Source organism: Schistocerca gregaria, chromosome 10, assembly GCF_023897955.1.
Source record: "Schistocerca gregaria isolate iqSchGreg1 chromosome 10, iqSchGreg1.2, whole genome shotgun sequence".
Lineage (NCBI taxonomy): Eukaryota > Metazoa > Arthropoda > Insecta > Orthoptera > Acrididae > Schistocerca > Schistocerca gregaria.
In genome coordinates, this window is record NC_064929.1 from 223,147,795 (window position 1) to 223,175,001 (window position 27,207).

At 37.7% G+C, this 27,207-nt stretch overlaps 1 protein-coding gene across 4 annotated transcripts in view; it reads right to left on the reverse strand.

Moving 5' to 3' along the window:
* Positions 1–27,207, reverse strand: part of LOC126293557 (fasciclin-1) — a 610,740-nt gene that overhangs the window by 111,457 nt on the left and 472,076 nt on the right. For all 4 annotated transcript variants that reach the window (XM_049986835.1, XM_049986833.1, XM_049986834.1 and 1 more), the window contains exon 2: positions 23,498–23,639. In XM_049986835.1, coding sequence (XP_049842792.1) covers positions 23,498–23,639 — 142 coding nt within the window. The remainder of the gene's footprint in view (positions 1–23,497; positions 23,640–27,207) is intronic.

The following is a 27,207-nucleotide window of genomic DNA, read 5'->3' on the forward strand; positions in this document are numbered from 1 at the left end:
TTTCATTATATTCAAATGTATAAATTACCCCTTGCATTGAGCAACACTGTCAACCCCACCCTGTTTTTTTTCCAAATTAATTGCACACGAGAATCTGCAGAAAAAAGACATAACAGGAAAATTAATAATTTGGCTGCACTACACCTTGGAGCTCCCAATGAATAGGCGCCATCGCCACCATACAGATGGAGCAAACTCTGATCAAGATGGCCCATAATGAAAAGGCCGACAACGGTCAGAAGACAACATCGGCTGCGATCAAGACTGCTTTCAAATAATTTCTGCTACGTTGTGCCACAAAATTGTCTCCACAGTTTGACCCGGTACCATCTCATTAGTTATGTGATCAACCCATTTAGACTTCAGCACTCTATTGTTGTTGTCGTCGTCGTCGTCGTCGTCGTCTTCTTCAGTCCTGAGACTGGTTTGATGCAGCTCTCCATGCTACTCTATACTGTGCAAGCTTCTTCATCTCCCAGTACTTACTGCAACCTACATCGTTCTGGATCTGCTTAGTGTAGTCATCTCTTGGTCTCCCTCTACGATTTTTACCCTCCACGCTGCCCTCCAATACCAAATTGGTGATCCCATGATGCCTCAGAACATGGCCTACCAACCGATCCCTTCTTCTAGTCAATTTGTGCCACAAGTTCCTCTTCTCCCCAATGCTACTCAATACCTCCTCATTAGTTACGTGGTCTACGCATCTAATCTTCAGCATTCTTCTGTGGCACCACATTTCGAAAGCTTCTATTCTCTTCTTGTCCAAACTATTTATCGTCCATACATGGCTACGCTCCATACAAATACTTTCAGAAACAACTTCCTGACACTTAAATCTATACTCAATGTTAACAAATTTCTCTTCTTCAGAAACGCTTTCCTAGCCAGTCTACATTTTATATCCTCTCTACTTCGACCATCATCAGTTATTTTGCTCCCCAAATAGCAAAACTCCTTTACTACTTTAAGTGTCTCATTTCCTAATCTAATTCCCTCAGCATCACTCGACTTAATTTGACTACATTACATTATCCTCGTTTTGCTTTTGTTGATGTTCATCTCATACCCTCCTTTCAAGACACTGCCCATTCCATTCAGATGCTCTTCCAAGTCCTTTGCTGTCTCTGACAGAATTACAATGTCATCGGCGACCCTCAAAGTTTTTATTTCTTCTCCATGGATTTTAATACCTACTCCGAATTTTTCTTTTAATTCCTTCACTGCTTGCTCAATAGAGAGATTGAATAACATCGGGGAGAGGCTACAACCCTGTCTCACTCCCTTCCCAACCACTGCTTCCCTTTTGTGCCCCTCGACTCTTAAAACTGCCTTCTGGTTTCTGTACAAATTGAAAATAGCTTTTCGCTCCCTGTATTTTACCCCTACCACCTTCAGAATTTGGAAGAGAATATTCCAGTCAACATTGTCAAAAGCTTTCTCTAAGTCTACAAATGCTAGAAACGTAGGTTTGCCCTTCCTTAATCTAGCTTCTAAGATAAGTCGTAGGGTCACTATTGCCACATGTATTTCTACGGAATCCAGACTGATCTTCCCCGAGGTCGGCTTCTACTAGTTTTTCCATTCGTCTGTAAAGAACTCGCGTTAGTATTTTGCAGCTGTGACTTATTAAACTGATAGTTGGGTAATTTTCACATCTGTCAACACCTTCTTTCTTTGGGATTCGGATTATTATATTCTTCTTGAAGTCTGAGGGTATTTCGCCTGTCTCATACATCTTGCTCACCAGCTGGTAGAGTTTTGTCAGGACTGGTTGTCCCAAGGCCGTCAGTAGTTCTAATGGAATGTTGTCTACTCCGGGGGCCTTGTTTCGACTCAGGTCTTTCAAACTCTTCACGCAGTATCGTATCTCCCATTTCATCTTCATCCTCTTCCATTTCTATAATATTGTCCTCAAGTACATCGCCCTTGTAAAGACCCTCTATATACTCCTTCCATCTTTCTGCTTTCCCTTCTTTGATGAGAACTGGGTTTCCATCTGAGCTCTTGATATTCATACAAGTGGTTCTCTTATCTCCAAAGGTCTCTTTAATTTTCCTGTAGGCAGTATCTATCTTACCCCTAGTGAGATAAGCGTCTACAACCTTACATTTGTCCTCTAGACATCCCTGCTTAGCAGATTTGCACTTCCTCTCGATCTCATTTTTGAGACGTCTGTATTACTTTTTATCTGTTTCATTTATTGCATTTTTATAGTTTCTCCTTTTATCAATTAAATTCAATATTTCCTCTGTTATTCAAGGATTTCTACTAGCCCTCGTATTTTTACCTGCTTGATCCTCTGCTGCCTTCACTATTTAATCTCTCAAAGCTACCCATTCTTCTTCTACTGTATTTCTTTCCCCCATTCCTGTCAATTGTTCCCTTATGCTCTCCCTGAAACTCTGTACAATCTCTGGTTCTTTCAGTTTATCCAGGTCCCATCTCCTTAATTTCCCACCTTTTTTACAGTTTCTTCAGTTTTAATCTACAGGTCATAACCAATAGATTGTGGTCAGAGTCCACATCTGCGCCTGGAAATGTCTTACAATTTAAAACCTGGTTCCTAAATCTCTGTCATACCATTATATAAATCTATCTGATACCTTTTAGTATCGCCAGGGTTCTTCCATGTATACACCCTTATTTTATGATTCTTGAACCAAGTGTTAGCTATGATTAAGTTGTGCTCTCTGCAAAATTCTACCAGGCGGCTTCCTCTTTCATTTCTTTGCCCCAGTCCATATTCACCTACTACGTTTCCTTCTCTCCATTTTCCTACTGATGAATTCCAGTCACCCATGACTATTAAATTTTCGTCTCCCTTCACTATCTGAATAATTTCTTTTATTTCATCATCATCATCTGCAGAGCTAGTCGGCATATAAACTTCTTCTACTGCCGTAGGTGTGGGCTTTGTATCTATCTTGGCCACAATAATGCGTTCGCTGTGCTGTTTGTAGTAGCTTACCTGCATTCCTATTAATTATTAAACCTACTCCTGCATTACCCCTATTTGATTTTGTGTTTATAACCCTGTAGTCACCTGACCAGAAGTCTTGTTCCACCTGCCACCGAACTTCACTAATTCCTACTGTATCTAATTTTAGCCTGTCCATTTCCCTTTTTAAATTTTCTAATCTACCTGCCCGATTAAGGGATGTGACATTCCACGCTCCGATCCGTAGAACGCCAGTTTTGTTTCTCCTGGTAACAACGTCCTCTTGAGTAGTCCCCGCCCAGAGATCCGAATGGGGGACTATCTTCAGGAACCACACATTTGTCTGGCCTCTCACAGGTGGTTGCACCTACGGTACGGCTATCTGTATCGTTGAGGCACGGATGCCTCTCCACCAACGGCAAGGTCCATGCTTCATTGGGGGGGCAGCACTTATAGTAATACATCTCAGTAGTTCCTGTTGTGTTCTTCTCTTGACTGCTTATAGTGCGCGTTTCACTTCCATGCGATGCTACATTCCACAAAAACAGCATCAGAAAATACTCTATATACAGTCGGTAACTTAGGTCATGTTTGATTTGACCAACATCACTTATTTTTCTGTCTGAATAGCAAAAGTCATCTATTGCTTTTAGTGTGTCATTTCCTAATCTAATCTGCAGAGCATCATCTGATTTAATTAGAATACATGCCACTGCTCTTGTTGATGCTGATCTTATCGTTAATTTCAATTAAAAAGAAAGCAGGTGCTGGCAGGTGTGAGTTTTACCGAACTATCAGTGTAATAAGTCATTCTATATTCCGACATAATTGCCGAAAGGAGTGTGACCAAAATCCAACCGAAATGTTTACTGGACACAACGATAGTGAAGCCAGAGTCACAGTACATAAATTTCTTCTTTAAAAAGAGGGGGTTACATTACTGGTTTCAACGACCTACATAGTCATTTTCAAATGTAAAACAGCAGTTGAATATTTCCCATTATTTAATGAACAACTGATGTTTTACATTTGAAAATGATTACACAGTTAGTTGAAACTAGTAAAGTACCCCTACTTGTTACAGAAACCTTTTTATGTACTGTGACAATGGCTTCACTATCGTAGAGTACAAAAAAACATTTAAGCAATAAGCCATTGTTGCAAAATACTGACACAAATTATTTACAGAAGGTTGCGAGGTGTTTTCTTTGATTTAACAAAGACTTTTGATTCTGTTGACCACAAAATATTACTGCAGAAGTTGGACCATTATGGGGTAAAGGGAGTAGCTTACAATTTGTTCCCCTTTTACAGGGTATTTCAAAAATGACCGGTATATTTGAAACGGCAATACAAACTAAACGAGGAGTGATGGAAATACACCGTTTTTTTGCAACATACTTGGGACAACAGTACATTTTCAGGCAGACAAACTTTCGAAATTACAGTAGTTACAATTGTCAACAACAGATGGCGCTGCGGTCTGTGAAACTCTATAGTACGATATTTTCCACATATCCACCATGCGTAGCAATAATATGGCGTTGTCTCTGAATGAAATTACCCGAAACCTTTGACAACGTGTCTGGCGGAATGGCTTCACATGCAGATGAGATGTACTGCTTCAGCTGTTCAATTGTTTCTGGATTCTGGCGGTACACCTGCTCTTTCAAGTGTCTCCACAGAAAGAAGTCACAGGGGTTCATGTCTGGCGAATAGGGAGGCCAATCCACGCCGCCTCCTGTATGTTTCGGATAGCCCAAAGCAATCACACGATCATCGAAATATTCATTCAGGAAATTAAAGACGTCGGCCGTGCGATGTGGCCGGGCACCATCTTGCATAAACCACGAGGTGTTCGCAGTGTCGTCTAAGGCAGTTTGTACCGCCACAAATTCACGAAGAATGTCCAGACAGCGTGATGCAGTAATCGTTTCAGATCTGAAAAATGGGCCAATGATTCCTTTTGGAAGAAATGGCGGCCCAGACCAGTACTTTTTGAGGATGCAGGGACGATGGGGCTTTTCGGTTCCCCATATGCGCCAGTTCTGTTTATTGACGAAGCCGTCCAGGTAAAAATAAGCTTCGTCAGTAAACCAAATGCTGCCCACATGCATATCGCCACCATCAATCCTGTGCACTACATCGTTAGCGAATGTCTCTCGTGCAGCAATGGTAGCGGCGCTGAGGGGTTGCCGCGTTTGAATTTTGTATGGATAGAGATGTAACTCTGGCGCACGAGGCGATACGTGGACGTTGGCGTCATTTGGACCGCAGCTGCAACACGGCGAACGGAAACCCGAGGCCGCTGTCGGATCACCTGCTGCACTAGCTGCGCGTTACCCTCTGTGGTTGCCGTACGCGGTCGCCCTACCTTTCCAGCACGTTCATCTGTCACGTTCCCAGTCCATTGAAATTTTTCAAACAGATCCTTTATTGTATCGCTTTTCGGTCGGTTACATTTAACCTCCGTTATGTTGCAACAACACTGTGTTCTAGGCGGTGGAATTCCAACTCCAGAAAACTCCTCTGTTCTAAGGAATAAACCATGTTGTCCACAGCACACTTGCACGTTGTGAACAGCACACGCTTACAGCAGAAAGACGACGTACAGAATGGTGCACCCACAGACTGCGTTGTCTTCTATCTCTTTCACATCACTTGCAGCGCCATCTGTTGTTGAAAATTGTAACTACTGTAATTTCGAAAGTTTGTCCGCCTGAAAATGTACTGTTGTCCCAAGCATATTGCAACAAACGGTGTATTTCTATCGCTGCTCGTTTAGTTTTTATTGCCGTTTCTAATATACCGCTCATTTTTGAAACACCCTGTACTTTAAGAACAGAAAGCACAAGGTAATTCTCCGTAATATTGAGAGTGGTTGTGATGTTCAGTCCCAATGGGGCACTGTTAAGTGGGGCGTTCCCCTAGGGTCGGAGCTGGGGTTACTGCTGTTTCTTATTTATATATATGATGTCTTCTAGTATTACAGGTGATTCAAAAATATTTCTGTTTGCTGATGACACCAGCTTGATAGTGAAGGATCTTGTGTGTAATATTGAAACAGTAATGTAGTTCGTTAAATAAGTTCGTGGCTTGTGGGAAATAATTTGATGCTAAATCACAGTATCTAACTCACAATTCAACCAGAACCGATATTTTGATCAGACGGAATGGAACAGTTCAAGTTCCTAGGTGTTCGGATAGATAGTAAGCTGTTGTGGAAATCCTACGTTCAGAAACTAAATGCTGCTTTATTTACCATTAGAACGGTATCTGAAATAAGTGACAGTTCAACACGAAAAGTAGTCTACTTCGCATATTTTCATACGCTTATGTCGTATGGTGTTATTCTTCAGATTCAAAAGGGTATTTTTGGCTCAAAAACGGGCTGTTCGAGCTATATGTGGTGTAAGTTCGAGCACCTCCTGTCGACCCCTGTTCAATAGTCTGGGAATTCTGACATTGCCCTCACAGTATATATATTCTTTAATGTCATTTGTTGTCAGCAATATTAGCTTAGTCTCAAGAGTTAGCAGCTTTCACTCAGTTAATACCAGGCAGAAATCAAATCTGCATTTGGAATACACTTCCTCGACTCTTGTGCAGAAACGAGTGCACTATTCTGCTGATCCATTTTCAATAACCTACCATAAAAATCTTAGCAGTAGCCCAAACGCTTTTAAGTCTAAACCGAAGAGTTTCCTCATGGCTTACTCCTATTCTGTCGAGGAGCTACTGGAAGAGCTGAAAATTTAAGCAAATTCCAGTGTTACATTGTGGATTTTTCTTTATTTAAACTTATGAATTGTCACCTGAATGCGTTTCTTGTATTTCATTTTATAAGTTCATGTATTGACTCATTCCGTGACCAAGGAGAGTTCTCCTTAATTTGCTCTCATGGAACTATAAATAAATAAAGAGTTGAAAAAATAGCCGATTTTGGGGAAGATCAGATTGGATTCTGGAGAAAAAAAACAACCACAAATCATTACTGACTCCACGATGTCTCACAATATAGTTTACAGAAAGACAAACATGCCTTTATATCATCTGCTTTTCAAGACACTATCCATTCTACTCAACTCCTCTTCCAAGTCCTTTACTGTGTCTGATAGACTTGCAACGCTGTTGGCAAACCTGAAAGTTTTAATTTCTTCTCCCTGAAACTGAATTCATTATCGAAATTTCTTGCTCACTTGAATATTGTGAGGGTAGGGTACAACACTGTCTTACTTTATCCCTTCCAAGTTCTTCGACTGTGGTAAGTGTGCACCTCTGGTTTCTACATGAGGTGTGTGTAAGACCTTTTACTCCAAAATTTCAATGTGTGTATTGCAGTCAACATCAGAAATAGCTTTCTGTAAGTCTACAGTTCCTATAAAGCTAGGTTTGCTTTTCTTTAAGCTATATTGTGAGACATGTTGTACAATAAGTATTGACTCACCAAACTGACCTTCCACGAAGCCAGCTTCTACCCATTTCCCACTCTTCTGTAAATAATTCGTGTCCGTATTTTGTAACAACAACTTATTACACTGAATGGTAGGTAATATTCACACCTGTCAGTACCTGCTATCTTTGAAGTTGGAATTATTACTTTGTTCCTGAAGTCTGAGGAAGTATATGTGGGTTTCTGGACAAAAGAGAATATTTTTAAAGTTCCTTAATATGAAACAAGATTACAGTTCTGTTGACTTCCCATTAAAAAAAAAATATCTGTATCCACAAATAACATTTTCACTGATTTAAAAATTTATTCATTCTGTAAGGAAATAATAATGCAATGATGTGGAAGAGTAGTTTTTATATTTATCATCTAAAAGCAATAAAACATTTGTACCATGTTTAGTTAAGCTTTTTATAATATTTTAAATGTAAGATATTCACCTCTGAATAACCTATACTAGATATTTTTTTAATGGAGTTGTTCATGCTAATCTTGTCTTTTTCTATATAAATTGAATTTTTTAAACCCCGAATTTTTTTACAGACAGTTCATTTATATAATAAAAAATACAGTCTATGTTATGATTCACAAATTAAATTTTTTTTCCATACATAATTATATCATATTTTTCATTGTTAATTTAGATTATATAATAAGAATGGTATTTGAACTATATAGTATAGCTTTCAATAAAACTAAATGGATTTATATCCTAGTAGTTTCTTGCTGTATTGACAAATTACAAAATAACAATCATTTAAATGATTTTTTTACAGTAAACTAATTCAAAAAAAAAGAAAGTATGCCAAATTTAAAAGAAATTAGGTCAATTAGCGTTATCCCATTTAAACCAAAAAAAATTCGGTAGTTTAATGAAATAAATTGGAAAATTTGCCTTTGCGTTTTTGTTTGTGCTATTATCATTAGTCCATGAAAGAACAGAATCATCCTGAACTCCAAAAAAAAAAAGGGTTACCAGTAACTTCCTTCCTAAAGTATAAAGATCATCATTGGTGAAGACAGTCGATTTTTCCATTGAATGCCTCCAGTTGAGGGTGGAAGTTCCTCTTACTTTTCTAATGTATCTTAATTATGAACATGCTTAAGGCTTTGTCAACTTTTAATGATATAAAAAAAGTTTAGCCAAATCTTTGGCTTTAAACCACAGATTATGATCTTCATCGATAATTATTTAAAGTTTATAAATGCTGTATGTCAGTTTGGATCTGAAGATGACTCCATTTACATATGTAATATAAGTTTTTTTTTTAAAATTCTATCTTTATAAATGGAAAGTGAAAATAAAATGATTTGTCCATTAAGCAAACAAGAAATTCATAAATAACTAAAAATTATCAAGAAGAATAGATGAAAAAAATGGGATGAATGCTTCTTTCTAGAGTATATCTGAAAGAAAAAAAAATTCAGTCTTTTAATAAAACTGTTTATCATTGTCAGCACAATGTGAATACATTCCACTGTATACAACTCCTACATGAATGATTATAGCATAGTAAAACACTTAAATATAATCAAAACTAATTTCACTCCTTTACATTTTTTTTTCACTTCGATATCACGAACTTTATAAGTATACATTTTTAATATTAAACTGCCACTATGTTTCCTTGTTCATACAACTACCTTGTTTTCATGCGGAATTCCATAAGTATTATTTTTTGTCAAATTCGTTTAGCATCGATTTCATATCTATATAAAAAAAACCTTCTGTTCTTAATTACAAATAAACTAATGTGTCAATATTTTTGCGACATGTCTAGAATTTTGCTAATGTGAAAAACTGTTTTCTAAAATACAGTAGTATGTTCATAATTTGATTTCAAAATATATTGATCTAGCTTTCCCAGTGGTCTGTCTATTTATATTTTCCAAGTACTGAAATATTCATTACCTTATAGAAATCATTTTATAATTTGTCAGCTACATTTTAACCAATCTAGGTGTAAAAAATATACTTTTTATGAATTTTCGTTAATTTCTCAACACTGTTCAAGATTTGTATAATAATAACCAAAATATGTTGGTAAATTCTTACATAAAACGTGTTTTTTTTTAAGTAACATATTTTGGTTCTAACCGCTCAAAATGAATAATGGTAAAAATTAAGACTTGCCTAACCATTATAAGTATTGGTATTTAAAATTGGTGTGTAATTTCATGGTTTCTCTATATTTATTATTTGATTTCGCATATGTTTTAATACTTTGAGAAATGCCACCTCAAATTCCTTCTTCAAGAATAAAATTATATCACAATAGTCTGATGACTCTAATTAAATTCTTGTGATTTTTTTTAAACAGAATATCAAGATAACCAAGTCCTGGAAAATTTTAATCTTTATCAAATTTTTTTTTTATTTTAGAAACATTTTTTAGCCATTTCGTTTCTTGTAAAACCTTTAACATATGTTAATCTCCCAAAACTGTTCTTTAGTAAGATTAGAAGATAAGCTATGAATACTTGAGGCCATATATTTAAACATATCCAAAAAGAAGTTAATCCATCTTCATCCTTTCTACTGACAGAAATAAATTTTTGACACAACATTAATGTATTTTTATTCTACAGATAATGAACATCGTAATTTGTTAAATTATGAATATCAACTGAAATAAAAATTACAGTTTTGATATTTAAAATTCAATCTTTGTGAGGACTTTCACTATATTTTCCGCTCAGATGACGGACATCTCTCTCTCTGAATTTTTTTTTTTCGCCAGTAGTAAATCCTTTTTCACAGATTTTTTTAATCATAATTTGTATGTTTTGAATATATACATTTATGCAGTTACTATAGATTTTTTTGGTTTTAATATTTCCACAAACATTATTACTGCAGCTTTACCTGGGTGTGTAACAAGATTTTTTTATAGTCATCATTATAATATTTACATATCTAAATGAAAGTGGTGATTTTTTTTAAAGTGTTTTTTTAATATAACAATGTTAACACTTGTAAAAGTCATCCAAAACCTGCATAAATTACAAAAGATACTCATCATGGAACATTTTAATTTTTTTTCCCTCACGTACAAGCATATCGATTTGTAGTTCTTCACAATCATTTCCGTAATTGCCTTATTTTTTATATGAATAAAAAGAAAACTTCTTAAACGTCTATCACTAGGATGAATTTGTGTTTGGGATTTAATAAATCTAGACACATCTTTATTTTAAAAATAATAGGAATTATTTCCTTCCCAAATTAAAAGAAGAGTGATGTGTTTCTGTTTTGTATGGTAATGAGGTTATGCATAGACATTATTTGACTTTCTCTAATTCTAGAAACTATGTTAATTAAACATCAAAATTTATTTTCTCTTTTCCAAGAATTCATCCAATTCTAATCCCATTTGTTACAATTTTAACTCTTCTGTGTGATCAGTTGCTCGATATAAAGGTGATCTCTTTACTCAATAAAAAAAAATCACTTTTGAACTGCATTTGTTACATTAATTATAGCATTTTATTTTTAATTTCTTTTGTGTCTATTTTAGATAAATAGTTTTGAATTACGTTTTAACAAAGATCAATCAGATTTTTTTTCCTTTGCATTTCTTTTACTAGTTCATTGTTTTTGACAATCTTCTAAATTAGTTGTTCTTAATAAAACTTCTTACTTGTTTTAAAATTAAATTCTTCTCTTTTGAAATAGTAGTCTTTGATTTGATGGCTCTTAAATTTAGTGACAAGTAAAGGACCTCAGGGAGGGGTGTGCAAGAGTACAGTGGGAAGTCGAGAAGTTGGTGGCAGTGAGCATATCACCTCCATGAACAAAATCATAATTTCCATAAAAAAATAATTCTTGTTTATAAACAAGTTCTCCAAGCTTGTGTCCGAGAACACTTATTTATTGCACAAGAATCATCATACATATGTCATTTTCAAGACACCCCTCAATTTTTTTTCATGTATACCGCCACAGTGTGATTTGGCGATAGTCAACACTAGTCTCAAACATGGCGAGAATTCTGTGTGTTGGAAACAAAAACATTGGTTTCAATATGATGACGATTTTTTAAAACGAATTAATAGAAAAACCCCTAAATCGAGGAGAATACTTATGAAATGAATACTGTTGAACCACAAGAATTTTTATATGAAAATAAATTTCATTCTATAATCTGTAATGAAGCTGTATTTGGAACAACTAATTTAGAAGATCACTATCAAAAGTAAATAAACTATTATCTGAAATGGAAGAAATTCAAAGAAAAAAGTTTATTTATTTTATATAAAATAAACAACTTGGACTGACAAAATCCAATCCTGGTTCTTCTTATATCGATTTACCTAAAGAATTTAAGATAAAACGCTGTATTTAATGAAAAAAAGATAAAAAATGTTATCTTTATTCAATAAAAACAGCTTTATATCGAGTAGCTTCTGATGCAGAAAGATTTGCAAAAATTAAAAATATTGCATTTGTTTTAGAAAAACATTCTGAAAAAGAAAAAGTTTTTTTCCTTTTCATTCAACTGATATTATCAAATATTGGATTAAGTTAAATATTTCGATTAATTCTTACACTCGACAAAAAAAATTTATTGTTTATCGTCTTTCCCACATAAACAAGAAAACATGTTAATCTCTCAACTGAAGCATAAAATAATTCCCATTATTGTTGGATAAAATATTTATTTGGCTTAATAAACTCACAAACAACAAATCAAAACTTTATGCTTGTGTTACACATAAAAAGATTATAATGGTTTTAGAGATTATCTAAAGAAGTAAAAACAGATATGCCTGTTGCACCTTTTCAAAGATGTTAACAAACACGTATTACTTTTTTTTTTTAATGTGTACTGGCATTTTTTTATAGATACAGTCACTGAAATGTAAAAACAAGAATGTAGTATAATTGCTGAAATTATCAATGATGAAGATAGAAACTTGTTTTATTTCAGAAAAACGTAAGAAATAATTGTCATTTTTAACAGAAAAATATCGGAGAAGTACTCGCAAAGATTGTAATCTTAATTTCCTAAATTTATTCCAATTTGTATTCATAATTTAACAAATATGATGTTCATTCAAAAATTGGTAATAGATCTAAAACATATTAATGCTGTTCCAAATAATGACAAAAATATAGTACTTTTAGTAGAGACGTTGAAGATAGATTAAGATTTTGGGACACATTTAAATCTATGACTTCCAACATTGAAAAACTTGTGTCCTAATCTTACAAAGGAATAATTTAGAGAAGAATTCAAGGCTTAATAAAGGACATATTTCTGATGGGGGATTATAATTGTGCATAAACAGTATGGGAAGAATTCAATACTAAAATTTGGTGGTTACACAGGATTTATTATGTAACATGATGTTTCAATTTTAGAGATTGTAACGGTACGTTGACTACCGCGCCTCTGCCAGAGCAAAGATGTGATTTACGATCGTGTATGCAGAAGAGCATTGCACCAGTGACAGATTTTTTCAGAAGTATCTTTTCTTTTCTTTTTTACTTATGTGTACGTGCTTGTTTTAAGAACTAGTTCATTACTCTATTGTTATCTTGTCTTCACACGTTTAAACGTGTTTTTTTATGTTGATGCTAAAGAATGATTTTAAGTGGAATTTATAAATATATTATGAAACTAACACACGGCGTCTTCAAGTGATTCACAATGGTTATTGCCAAATTTATAAATTAATCCAGACTGTGAGAACAAGAGGACCAGCGAAGAATAATAATAATAATAAAAAAGGGCCAACCTACAAGAAGTATTCTAGATGAAGTCTATATTATAATAGATACTAGGTTTCTGACAGAATTCTAAGGTAAATATCAACTTATTTCAGATGCTATTTCCTTACAGTCCCTTTTTGAAGTGTTGCCGACCCGGTCTGCCATTCACAGTCAAATTACAGCACTGACTCAATCAGTAATGTGAAGTCCAACTTATTCCATTAAAATTAAAAACCCAATCACATTTTGTATTTTTACAGCAGAACCCTGAGAAAAGGAAACACTAAACAGACATATATTAAATCTTATAAACTCGATGTATCTTGGTATTTTCTAGCACCTGATGTATCTTGAGGTTTTCTTGTTCTAAATGACAAAAATTGAATTACATTTATCAGACGATTATGATATGATTTTTATTTCTTGAAAAAAAAAGAATTCGAGGTGGAATTTTTCAATGCATTAATACATATGCTAAATCAAATTATTAATATTTTAACCAGAAAACAATAAAATTATATAGCATGTTTGGGCAGTGCCTCAATTTTTACCATTTAGCGATTTCAGATGGTTAGAACCAATATGTTTTAAGTCTTAAAATAATACTCAGTTCACAGTTCGGTCTCAGGTCAATGATCCAAGCTGAACACTGTCTCCAAAACGATATAGAAATGAGCTTAGAGAAACAAGGGGGGAGGGGGGAGAAGCTTCAAATAATTTTCATAGACTACACCAATGTGTTCGACACGATCAGCAGATCCATTCTAATGAGGATACGGGAAACTGCCCAAGGTCCAAGATATTACCTATTGCCAATCAGTAAAGATCTTGTCACTAACAACTGGGTGGAACTACATCATGGTATAGTTGGGTCAAGCCTGATACGGCAAACAGTTGGAATGTTGCAAGGTGAGCCACTGACTCCTTACTCTTCATCTTAGCTGACACTATTGAGACAATAACACGCAAGAATGTATGCAGACAACATGGCATTAACCTCAGTTTCTGAGAATCATCTAAAGAAAAACTTCAACTAGTTAGTGTACTGGGCACGAAAAAAAAAATACCTATCCTTGGATGAAGAGAAGGAAGATCTGGCACTTTCTACATCGAAGAGACACCACTACTGTCAGTCACCAGTTTTACGTACCTAAGCGTTACCCTTCAGTCACAGGGAACAGTATTCACACACCACATAAACTATAGAGCCAGCTCAGCAACGAGAGCCATAAATGATATGAAGTTGATAGGCAGACTCTCCCCGGAAACAGTGCTTTGACAGTTGAATCTGTTGCAATTTCATATGGATTCACCTGAGGAAGACAGATCTCGAAAAATTAAGGAAACTGAAGGCTACTTACTTCAAAAGGGTGCCATGTCTGTCCAAATACACACTCTCGTGACTTGTGTATGAATTGGCCACAGAGCCCTTCTTCACAGAAGAGATGCAACTGAAGCACTTACTATCAGTGACGACAGCCTACCAGGACTTACTGACAGAACTACAAGAGATGGAAGCATTTTTATGTTATAGATGCCATGACAAACTGTGAATGGATGCAAGGACGGTACAAAGTGACAAGAGCTTCCATGCATGGATTTCACTACAAACTGTAGGTTGGGAACAGAATCGCTGGTGAAACTCTGTAGAATAATTGCTGTGATTCATGCAGTAAATAGCCAGTTTGGCTGCAACAAATTTATTATTAATAAAGTATATTTTAATGATCCAAAAGAATTACACAGAGATTTATGATTAGCACCAGAAGCAGGAAATTAATTAATAACAACATGAAATAATAAAGGAGAATGTGTTTAACATTATAGAAATCTTAAACAATGTTTTAATATTTGCTTAAACTTCATAGGATCTTATCATTTGAACAATCAGATTATCTTTTTCAACCAAAAAGATTTCTAACAATTCTTGAATAATTCAGTATTTGGTAAGACATAATAACAGTTCCAGAAAATACATTAAATTTATTTCAAAATCATGTTATGAACATGCTACCGTATTTTCAGAAAAATCTAGTTGTAGTTCACATGAAAAAAATTCAACTAACGAATTTACATTGGAGGGAATATTCTGAAAATAAAAATGCACTGTTTTCATTATGATGTTACAGGGTGAAAAATTGATTTATATTATATGGAAACAGCTTCGTTTATTTGTGATGTAACAACTGTAGATTTTTATAAAGACATGAAATCGGTGAAAAAACGAATTTGACACAAGTGATTATTCAAAAGGTTATATTTATGGAATTCCACAGGAAAGTTTGAAGGAAAATCAAAGATGCAAAATTATGTTAGAGAATTTTAGTATAAGATGGAAAATATATGCTTATGAAGTTGGTAATAAAGAAGCAGAAAAATGTACAGAACTTAAAAATGTTGTAAAAAGGGAAATTAGTTTCATTGATTAAATAATTGTTTAGATCATAATATGAAACAATACAGAAAAATGAAGTTAACTCGGTCATTTATACAGTTGAATGTAATAGAATTGTTTTAATTTCTTGTTCTTATTCTGAATTTTTTTTAATGTTCACCAACTTTTTCATTGTGATTTCGTTCAATCGTATTTGGTATTTATCTTTTTAATATTTTCATGAGTTCTTATTTTTTCCTAATCTGTCTTGTATTTACAAAATTTTTATTAGTATAAATGAGTAGATTATTTCGATTGATTGACAGTTCATCTGTTCTGAAAAGAAATATAACTGTTGTGATAAACTTACAAAAATAATTCACTGGGTGGTGTTTATCCAATGAAAAATAATAAATTACATAATAACAATAGAAATTCCTGTTGGGCAATACAATTTGAGTAAATTTGCAAATGAGAAAATGTAATATAAACATAAAGGAGATTGTTTAAAATTTTAAACAGAGTTACTGCTGAAAGTGACATTAAATTATTTATACATAAAGAAGATTCTACTGGCTACATTTTAGGCTATGGAAGCTAATGAAAAAGCAATTACTTATGATATTCTAAAGTTATAAATATTAATTGTAATTTAGCTGATGGTGTGTTTGTTAAACATGATGATAATTTTCATAGAGAAACTATTATTATTTCATCATTTAAACCAAATGCTGAATTTGGAGGACCAATAATTTATGGACCAATTTATCCTATAAATACTCGAATTTTTGATACTACTCAATACTTAGGAATTCCTATCACTGATAAAAACGATAATTTGATTGACTTCAGTGGTACTAGTGTAACAATAATTCAAAAATGAATTAATACATTTTTTCCATAATAAATCATGAGCCAAGTTGAGAGCTATAAATTTTACTCATTACCTAAGAATGAGAAAACAAAAAATTATTTAAATCTTCATAATGAAGAGACAGATTTTAATATTGGTGATGACTAGATTCATCGTAATTGTTCACAGATTTATATGACATTTGATGTTATTCACACAGATTTTTCAGCATATTATGGTAAATCTAATTTTATATAGAGTAGAACATCTATTGATTGCTTCAGCAACTCTAATTCAATTAACTTCATCTCTATAAAATGAATTAACTATGGAAGGAAATGTTAAAAACAAACACAATGAAGTACTTTATACATTAGAATTATATTGGTGGATTTTTTTAAGTATTTAAAAGAATAATTTGGGAAGGAGATTTTACAGTAATTTTTACTTACAGTTCAAGAAAAGGTCAGGGAGATTCTATTCTTCGATGGACTAATAATAATGATAGCAATACGCTTCCAAAAAAAGGTGAAATTATTGTAAAATGCGTGGAATTTCCTGTTGCTGTTGTTAAATATGACGCAGAATATTCACTTGAACTACAACAAGAAACACTGAAAAATTCAAACATTCCAGTTTCTGTCTTTTTCCTGCAAACTATTGAATTTGCTGGATTAAATGGAAAAAGAAAGTTTGAACTAGATATTACTAATTACTATAATTCTGTCGAATTTGGTATGCTTTACTTTATTTTTGGATAAATGTGGAAAACAATGAAAATAATCAGTTAAATGATTCTTCTTTATTTGATCATGTTAAATTGCAGAATATCTATGGAAGAAATGAAGTTTCTGTTCAAGAATTATGGGTTCCTTATCCATGAACAAATGTTTAAAATCTGCAACGCACTGTAAGCTTTCAAAAAAGAATAACACAATCAAATAACGATGCAAATGTAATCCCATTCAATTTTATTGAAAATTATCCTATCTATGCCATGAATCTCATTTGAGGAATGCATCTTTTAACTACTATAAAAACATAAATGACATGTGCATTTTAATGAAATATACCAAATTATACAACTGCATATATAATTATGTATGGTAAAAAGAATTTAACTTAATAATTTACAACATTGATTTGAATTGAAAATTTTTAATTATATAAATGATTTAAAAAGTTATAAAAGTGTTTCATTTTCAGAATGATAGAGAAGAAAAAATTCGATTTTCAAAAATTAGAACATTTTGAGACATGTTTTAACTTTTTGGAACCAAATTTAAAAATCTAAATTTTTCTATATACATAAAAGCAAAACAAAATGATCATGAATGTCAGCATTGAAAATCTAGTTACTAAGCAGTTATACTGGTTGTAAAGAAGCGTTCACTAAATTATTGGAGTTTAAAAGCATGTCTTACCAAAATTTTCGGCTTTAGAAATATCTTAACTACTTATGGAGAAAAAGTTTTATTACTCTTAGATGACATACAAAATTACAACTGCAGATCGTAACATTACAATATATATTTAGAAGATGATAAATTAGAAAAAAACTGTCGAATAATATTTATTTATTGAGGTAAAAAACAAAATAAGGATAAATTAGTTCATGTTATTGAATTCCAATAAAATGTATTTTTTTAACTTCAGTATTTAATCAAATGAGAATCGTAGATAAATTCTTAATTGGGGATAAGCTACAAGACTAAAATCGTGTTTTTAAATCTCAGAATATGGAAAAATATGCCCTGTGCGCCAGAATTGTCATAAATATACTACCATACACTAAGTACACAACAGGTTTCTGAACATCAAAGAATGTGACATACATTGCTGTGTCTTTTGATTGCATTCATTTTTTTTATATCGACAGGGTACCATAAATGTTACTGTATGACGTAAATTTTGAACTTGATACGCCTACCTGTTGCTGAGAAACAGGGTTTTTAACAGATGGAGGATGAAGTGATCCTCTAATGTTGAACTGAAGTACGAAACTCTAAAAACAGCGCTTCTGATGCGGGCCTGACGACACATAAACCATTAATGTTAGCCTAACTGCCAAACCAAGGTTGGCGCAGCGGAAAACATACAAACGGTAGTGGAGAGCTTAAGGGGGTCGAAACGCTGTCAACAATTTTTATGTTATTTACACAGCAAATAAACTGAAATAATGGTGAATATATAGCATTTTTTAATATTTGCACAGAAGTCGTGGAAAGGTATGCCAAAGGCAAATGTTTGATTTAAAAAAATCCAAGAAAGGATTTACGAGGGTAGTCGCGAAAGTAAGGTCTCCTGTTTTTTTTTTTTTTTTTTATACCTACATATACGTGTTTATTTCTACAATGGTTAACATCAGTTTACGGCTTGAACATTTAGCTATTTTTCGACATAATCACCATTTTTGTAGACGCTGTGGCAGTTTTTGTATGCCCATGTCATACCACATTGATGCCATGCTGTTCAGAAAGTTATGAACCTCTTCTTTCACCTCGACGTTGGAGCTAAATAGCTTTCCGGCCAAATGTTCTGTTAACCTAGGCAACAGGTAATAGTCACTGGGCGCCAAGTTTAGGACTATAGAGTGAAAGAAGAGGTTCATAAGTTTCTGAACAGCATGGCAGTGAGCTGGTATGACATGGACATACGAAAACTGCCACAGCATCTACAAAAATTAATCGACAGAAATGGTGATTAGGTCCAAAAATAGCTAAATGTCGAAGCTGTAAACCATTGTAGAAATAAACAGGTGTATGTACTTATAAAAAAAATAGGAGACCTTACGTTTGGGATTACCCTCATACTTACAGAGTCCACAAGGACTTTGCAAATAACTTCGCGCAATAGGCCTGTAATTGAAACGTCAGCTTAATTTTCATCTTGCAGCCCCAGGCGCCCCCCCCCCCCCCACCCCTCTCAAAAGGCTCGCAGTCCTTGTTAAATCGGTCCATCGAGTGAGAAAAAGAAATCACATGCGGAGAACACACTCCACATACCAGCTATCGGCGCCATGATGTGTAACGCTTATTTTGCTATACGGTGAGCGAGAACCACATATGAATGTAAACCAAGTATGTTTTACTACAGCAACATTAATACAATCATGTAATCGTAAAATTGCGTCGCTCGTAACGTGAGGAAATTGCCAAGACTATTATTGCTTCCCCTGAACGTGTAAGTCATCAACTGTAAAATAATGAAAGTATCTAATTTCGTACACGAAGTTGTCGTCTGGTCCTTTCAATCCCCTCCTGAAAATTCATACACAATCTCAAATTTTCCTTTTCTAGCTTTTAAAAAAAATATATTAATAAACACAATATACCGAGCATTATTTCGTAGCATTTGTAGCGTAAATAACGTGTAAACTCAAAATAAAAGAAATACCTATTGCAGACGGTCTCGACGCCACGACCCTCGGATTACCTTTCTGTGCTCTTTCCGCAGCCTGCACAATACACGGCTAATGTCTCTCGCGCCACATACTTTGATTTTGTTTTCTTTTTCTAAACGCCTGGCCACCTGGAGCTGACTCTTGTATTACTTTGATCTCCGGCCACGCCCTGCACGTACCACACATTTGGACGGTGAGGAGCAGGCGGGGTCCATTGTTAGCGCCACACCGTCGCTAACCAGAGAAAATACGGTCGTACGGAGTAACAGACAGGTTTTTCTGTAAGGGGGATGCAGTGACTTGGGTGCCGTCGACTGATGTAGGAATAACGTCAACCGTGCCCAGGGAGTGTGTTTGGGTCCTTCGGTGTTCACCTCTGTACTGATGACGTGACAGGCAGTATTGATAGAAACGTAAGACCTTTTACAGATGATGCAGTTACCTACGGTGAAGAAAGCTGGACAAATAATCGAGCAGATCTTGAAAACATTTTGAAGTGATGGAAAGATTGGCATAGTGCTCTAAATGTTCGGAGTATGCGAAAAAAGTGTAGTATCCTATTACTAATACATCAACGTGTCACAATTGGAGCGGGCCAGTTCATCCACTACTAGCAATTAAAATTGCTACACCAAATGCAGATGATAAACGGGTATTTATTGGACAAATATATAATACTAGAAGTGACATGTGATTACATTTTCACGCAGTTTGGGTGCATAGATCCTGAGAAATCGGTACCCAGAACCACCACCTCTCGCCGTAATAACGGCCTTGAGACGCCTGGGCATTGAGTCAAACAGAGCTCGGATGGCGTGTACAGGTACAGCTGCCCATGTAGCTATACCACAGTTCATCGAGAGCAGTGACTGGCGTATTGTGACGAGCCAGTTGCTCGGCCACCATTGACCAGACGTTTTCAGTTGGTTATAGATCTGGAGAACGTGCTGGCCAGGGCAGCAGTTGAACATTTTCTGTATCCACAAAGGCCCGTGCATTATTCTGCTGAAATGTAGGGTTTCGCAGGGGCTGAAATGTAGGGTTTCGCAGGGGTCGAATGAAGGGTAGAGCCATGGGTCATAACACATCTGAAATGTAACATCCACTATCAAAGTGCCGTCAATGCGAACAAGAGGTGACAGAGACGTGTAACCAATGGCACCTCGTACCATCACGCCGGGTGATACGCCAGTATGACGATGACGAATACACGCTTCCAATATGCGTTATCCGCGATGTCGCCAAACATGGATGCGACTATGATGATGCTGTAAACAGAAGCTGGATTCATCCGAAAAAATGACGCTTTGCCATTCGTGCACCCAGGTTCGTCGTCGGGAACACCATCGCAGGCGTTCCTGCCTGTGATGCAGCGTCTAGGGTAACCGCAGCCGTGGTCTCCGTGCTGCTGCAAACGTCGTGCAGATGGTTGTCGTCTTGCAAACATCCCCATCTGTTGACTGAGGGATCCGTTACAACCATGCGGATAAGATGCCTGTCATCTCGACTGCTAGTGATACGAGGCTGTTGGGATCCACCACGGCGTTCCGTATTACCCTCCTGAACCCACCAATTCCATATTCTGCCAACAGTCATTGGATCTCGACCAACGCGAGCAGCAATGTCGCGACAGGCTACAATTTGACCTTTATCAAAGTCGGAAACGTGATGGTACGCATTTCTCCTCCTTAGAAGAGGCATCACAACAACGTTACGTCGGCCAACTGCTGTTTGTGTATGAGAAATCGGTTGGAAACTTTCTTCATGTCAGCACGTTGTAGGTGTCGCCACCGGCGCCAAACTTGTGTGAATGCTCTGAAAAGCTAATAATTTGCATATCACAGCATCTTCTTCCTGTCGGTTAAATTTCGCGCCTGTAGCACGTCATCTTCGTAGTGTAGCAATTTTAATGGCCAGTATTGTAGAAACAGTTACACCTAAGAATTCGTGTGGATATCACATGGAACGACCGGGTCGCTAACCTCCGTTCACTGGTACAGTACGAGCACATATTGCCTGGAAACAGCTTACTGGTGACTACAACTACAAGAGCACCCGGCAATTCAGACTTAGGCGCCTGGCAGAGGGTTCTTCGAACCACCCTCACACTGTTTCTCCGTTGTTCCACACTCTAAGTGTTCATGTTTCCCACGCGCTGTTAAATCTTTCTGTACGAGCTGTTATTCCGTTTATTACGGTCATTATTTCTTCCTACGTAGGTTGGCGAGAATAAAATATTTTCGAATTCAGAGGAGAAAGCTGGTGATTGAAATTTCGTGAAAATATCGGACTAACGAAAAACGCCTTTCTTTTAACGACGGTTTACCATATCCGCGGCACTGTGTGCTCTATTTCCCGAGAGCACAAAATGAGCTGCCCTTCTTTCCAAGTCCTCCGCCAGTCCTGTCTGGTAGGCAACACTCCAGAAGAGGCGCCGGCCAGGCGTAACGCAAGCAGTCCCTTTAACACGAATCTTGTATCTTCTGCCAACACATCGCAGTCGCTGGTTCGATTTCCCCACAACATTATCTATGAGATCGTTCCAATTTGAGATGTCCGCAACTCTAATTCCCCAGTCGGATTGACAGCCTTTAAATTTGTAGTATAACCGAAACTTGACGGACTTCTTTTCGTACTCATGTACACACGCTTTTCCTTATTCAGAGACAACTGGCACATTTCTTATTATATTGATATCGTGTCTACGTCATTTTGGAATTGTTTTCCATATTCTGATGACTTTACCACACGGTAAAAAACAGCAACATCTGCAAACGATCTAACAGGGCTGCTCACATTGTCTCTTAAATTGTTTATGTAGATCAGGAATAGCAGAGGGCCTGCAACACTTCCTCGTGGGAACGGTGGGTAGCACTTCTGTTTTACTGTAGAATTTTCCGCCGGTTACTTACTGCGTACTGTGACCTTTCTGACGGGAAATGACGAATCCCGTCGGACAACTGCAGCGGTAGTCCATAGGCAGGCACTTCATCCTAGAATATAGTGGACGTACAGAAAGAAGAGCATCACGGATGGCCACAGGTTTGTTTCGTCAGGGGAATACTGAAAAGCGTGGACCGGTTGACGCTTGGAACGGACCCCGACTGCCACGCCGAAGCCTACTTAAGTGAGAAATGTGCAAAGGCGCAGCAGGCCGCTACGTAGGGATGGCGACAACGCAGGCGCGTCGGAGCTCTCGTTCTGCTAGCGCTAACGGAACAGGGAGGAGGAGTCAATACGTGGAGTGTCGACGGAGGGAACTTCTGCTAACACTAACTGCTCGCGGGAAGAATGAATGTCGGTAAGCTCCGGAGGAATTTGCCTTGGCCGCATCAGTCTAACAAGAGCGAGCACGACAGGAAGGCAGAGGAGAAGGAGAACGCCAGCGGCCGCCGCTGTTCTGGAGGAGCCCCGCGCACTGCTGGTAAGAGCACGATGTCGATCGCTGCGTCACGTCGCTAGGCACTGCGGCACGTAAAATGTAGCGGGAATCGTGACAAGAAGCAAAACTCTGCCATTCCGAAGCTCAACATCCTAATGCACAGCACGCATCGACCACAAAAATGCCAGCAGATGAAGAGGGGGGGGGGGGCTGGCCACAAGTAATGATGTGGGAGGGGGTGTATTCCCTCATGTCGGTGAGGATCGTATTGTGGTACACTCCAAACGTGCCACGATGTACTTATTTACGCAGTGGAGGCTGAGGATGTGGTTGAGGGGTGGTGCTACAGCGTTCGCACGGAGCTGCGGCCGTACTCACTCATGTGGTAGAGGATGATGTTCTCGTCGCCGTCGCGCGCCTTGTAGTTCTGGAAGGCGAGGTTGGTGGGCGCGAAGACGGTGACCTGGCGCAGCTGCAGCGTGCTGTTGGCCACCTCGTTGTGCTCCAGCCACGAGTAGAACTGCCGGCACACACACACACACACACGTTACTCTCTTCACATAGGCACAGCTTAACGTTACCTGGCGGGCGCAGAACTAACGTCTGCCATACAATTTACAACGATTGCAAGACTTGTAAAGTTAAGTTATAAAAACATTTAACAGTCACTGTGAAGGTGTTACGCAGCACAGTAAAAATGGGTCAGTAGGAAGTTCTTGTTCTCACTGTTAAATTCCCAACTGTCGGCAACAAGACATGTATTACGTTCTGGAAACTGTTGGTTGCATCTGAGCACATACATTTCACTCCTCTTTGTATTAATGTTGAACGTCTGAAGTCTCTGACATCACTGTTCTAGTGCTGGTTTTATTTTTGAAAAACCACAAATATTGCTAACAACAAAGGACATGCTCGTCAAAACAGCCGTGTGTTTGACGAGGTGTCTACTGAACATACATTAGAATTCTGAAAATGGTTCTTACTGTAAGTTAGGGTTCTCCAAGGAGTGACTCTCTTCACGATCACGAAAGCACTTAGCAAGCTCCTTGCCACGTGTGGGTCACACGCTACTTCTGTTACATTGTAATAAAGGTGACTGGTGGCGCAGATTGAAACGGCGGGTGTGGCGGCGTCCCAACCTCACTGCTCGTATTTAAGCTACAAAGCGCACAGGGTTTACCAGGAGGAATGGCCAGTTGCCAGAGACACGACAGGAACGATCATTCGAAGCAAAAAATGCCCAGTAAATGTCGGCTCTGAGAGGCATACCTTAACAGCAATGAACCACGTGGTTTTCTTCGCTATTGTGGAACACACTTATTCCACTGAGAAAGTGCTCTCAGGCCGGAAGGTAGGCATTTTAGAACCCACGTTCCCTGGACAAGATTTCCTTGTTTTCGTGCACGTAACCTACTCCCTAGATATGGAAAGCAAAAAGCTTCCATTAGAAGACATGTCTCTCTCAGTAGCATTGACGAAGAAGTGCTCACAGCTCTGACGGTATGCACTGCAGAGCCCACACTCATCGGATTTTTTCCTCCTGGGGCCTGCCGTACAGTGCGCGAAGAGAACGACGCTGACAGACCTAGAAGGGCGGTGCCGCCAACAGTCCAGTCCTTCCCTCTAACGCTACAAGGGACATGCTTCTTTTGCATCGCGGTTTGGCGACTGTGTCACGGACTGCGTGGCCCCTCCCGCCGGAGGTTCCATCCTCCCTCGGGAATGGGTGTGTGCGTGTTGTTCTTAGCATAAGTTAGTTTACGATAACGCCAGCAGTCTGGTCCCTTACATACTTTAGGCTGTGACGTCACACAGAGGCTGCAGGAGGAGGAGCAGCCCGCAAGGCTGTTCTGTTTCTAGTGACCTGTACTGCATTCGACTTCTATTTTTTTTTATAAGGAGTCTAGTATTACTCACACCTTATTCGACATGTCGATCATATTTATCAGTTAGAACAGATTTAAGAGTTTTGACTTGTAGGAGAACTGGATACAAAATGCAGAAAAACTTTTTCCTTTAAAATAAAACGATTCCATTATGACTTCGCAATTATTTACGCTTTTGGTCCACAGCCAGTCAACCCACAACTGTCAAAAAAATCGAATTCCAGTTTATAAAACAGCTTCATGATTATGTTACAAACGACTTTATATGTTAAATGTTCGACGTTCAGCATGGAAGCGAAGAAAAGGTTCGAAATTATTTTTATAACGTTTGCTGGAAGTCGCTGCACTCCGTTTCAAGCGAAAGCTGGATTTTCCCCTATCTCCTGATCTGCGTGTCGTGTCGTACAGCAACATAATCTCGGAAGTACATTCAGCGGGACTTATCGCTTCGGTGCAAACTTTGTCGAGAACAGAGTCAGTAATGAACTGAAACGTCGTGCTTGATGCTCAAGTTTTACTGGAAGAACAGCGACATGTAATGTTTTTTGTTGGGGACATCAGCGAAAAAAAGTTTCGTAAAGGTGTAAAATTAGTCAGATGCTGGCAAGTGGTCTTGTTCTCAGTCACTGGGTAAATATGGCCTGCGCAATTTCCGTGCCAGAACTCATAGTACTGAGTTTCTAACAGTAATATTTGTCTTACTCTGACAAACTTCTGACATAAGAGTATAGAACTTAATGACTAAGTTTTGACAGCATTTTAAATTCCATCAATAAGTATGCAAAATATTGAAAGCAAACTTTTTGTGCGCCTGAAAAGCCTCAGCAAAGCAACCTGCAACTAGGACCACAGACGAAGTATGAGGGCCGTTAAGCGGTACAGACTGGCATGGAGAACGGAAGTAACGACCTTCCCAAAATATTCCTGTAAACGGAAAAGAAACCTCACGGAATTAGCGTCATATCACAGCAAGGATTCCTGAAAGACGGAATATGTCAATACGAATGCGTGGATTTTGTGCCACGTGACGTCACATTTACTGTCACTTATGGAGACTGAATAATGTGTTCTGAAATCCGTCTCCAGAGTGCCTCACATACAGAACACAGCATTGCTTAGCACAATTTCTGCTGCGAATTCTCAGTGTCTGTAAGATCGTGACACTGATTTCACGATTCAAACAACGGAGGCTTTGTCGGAAAAAGAGTTTAGTTTTCTGCGAAGTGATCCTCGAGCGCAAATAAGGAGACATAAAAAAAGCGATATTTTACAAGTTAACAGTCTCAGCACATTGATTAATTTGTTTACTGTGGAATAGCGACTTCAATTTAGGATACCAATGAGAAAACAGCTGTGTAAATTTATGAAGTTCCTGTAGAATCATTTAATTTTCACTCACGCAGGCAACCCCAGATAAGTTGGTAGGTGGATGATCCGCGCGCCACACGATGGTGTACTTGAGGCAGAAAAACCATTTTTCCCCTTACCTGTTCCACTGGAGAACGGGACACATGTACAACGACTGACCGGAAAACTTCGTATCCACCCCGATTTTCAGTCCTCGGTCATTTCGCCAGAGGCTCCGGCGCGGAAGCAAGGTGTTGCAAGCCTCTCACTGGAAGGAAGACTCTCCGAATTTGAATAGCAGAGCTGTGCGTGATGCGGGCGCCTGCTGAGCACCTCCCGCCGTGACGAAACGCGCCGCTACTACGTGGATCTTGTTTACCTCTTACACTTCAATCGGTGAATTACATTTGCCTCATGTTCTTCCAGTGAATCGTGGACTAGCACTTGCCTTTGCTCCTAACTCTTTTATGGGTGATTCCACTTCGCTTTGGATAAGTATTCCTATGTATTTTACTATAGTTGCTGTCTACAGTGACTTACCGCCCATAGTGTACTGTAATCGAACACTAGCCGATGTCTTGGCCTATTTATGAGCAACCTGTTAGTTTTACGTACGTCCAGTGTCAACTGTCGGTCCCTGCTCTGACAGAACCTGTCACAACACAGCTGCCTGGACTGGTGACACACGTTCTTTTCCCTTTGTTCTTGCCGATTTGGCGGCCGGAGGCTGCGCGCGGCGGCCGCCAGGCGGCAGCACTGCGCGCTTCCGCCCGAAGGCACTGGCAGCCAGAGTCCCGGGATCGATACCAGGCTGCGGCGGTGACCTACAAACGGCGCCGGACCGAAACCCACACA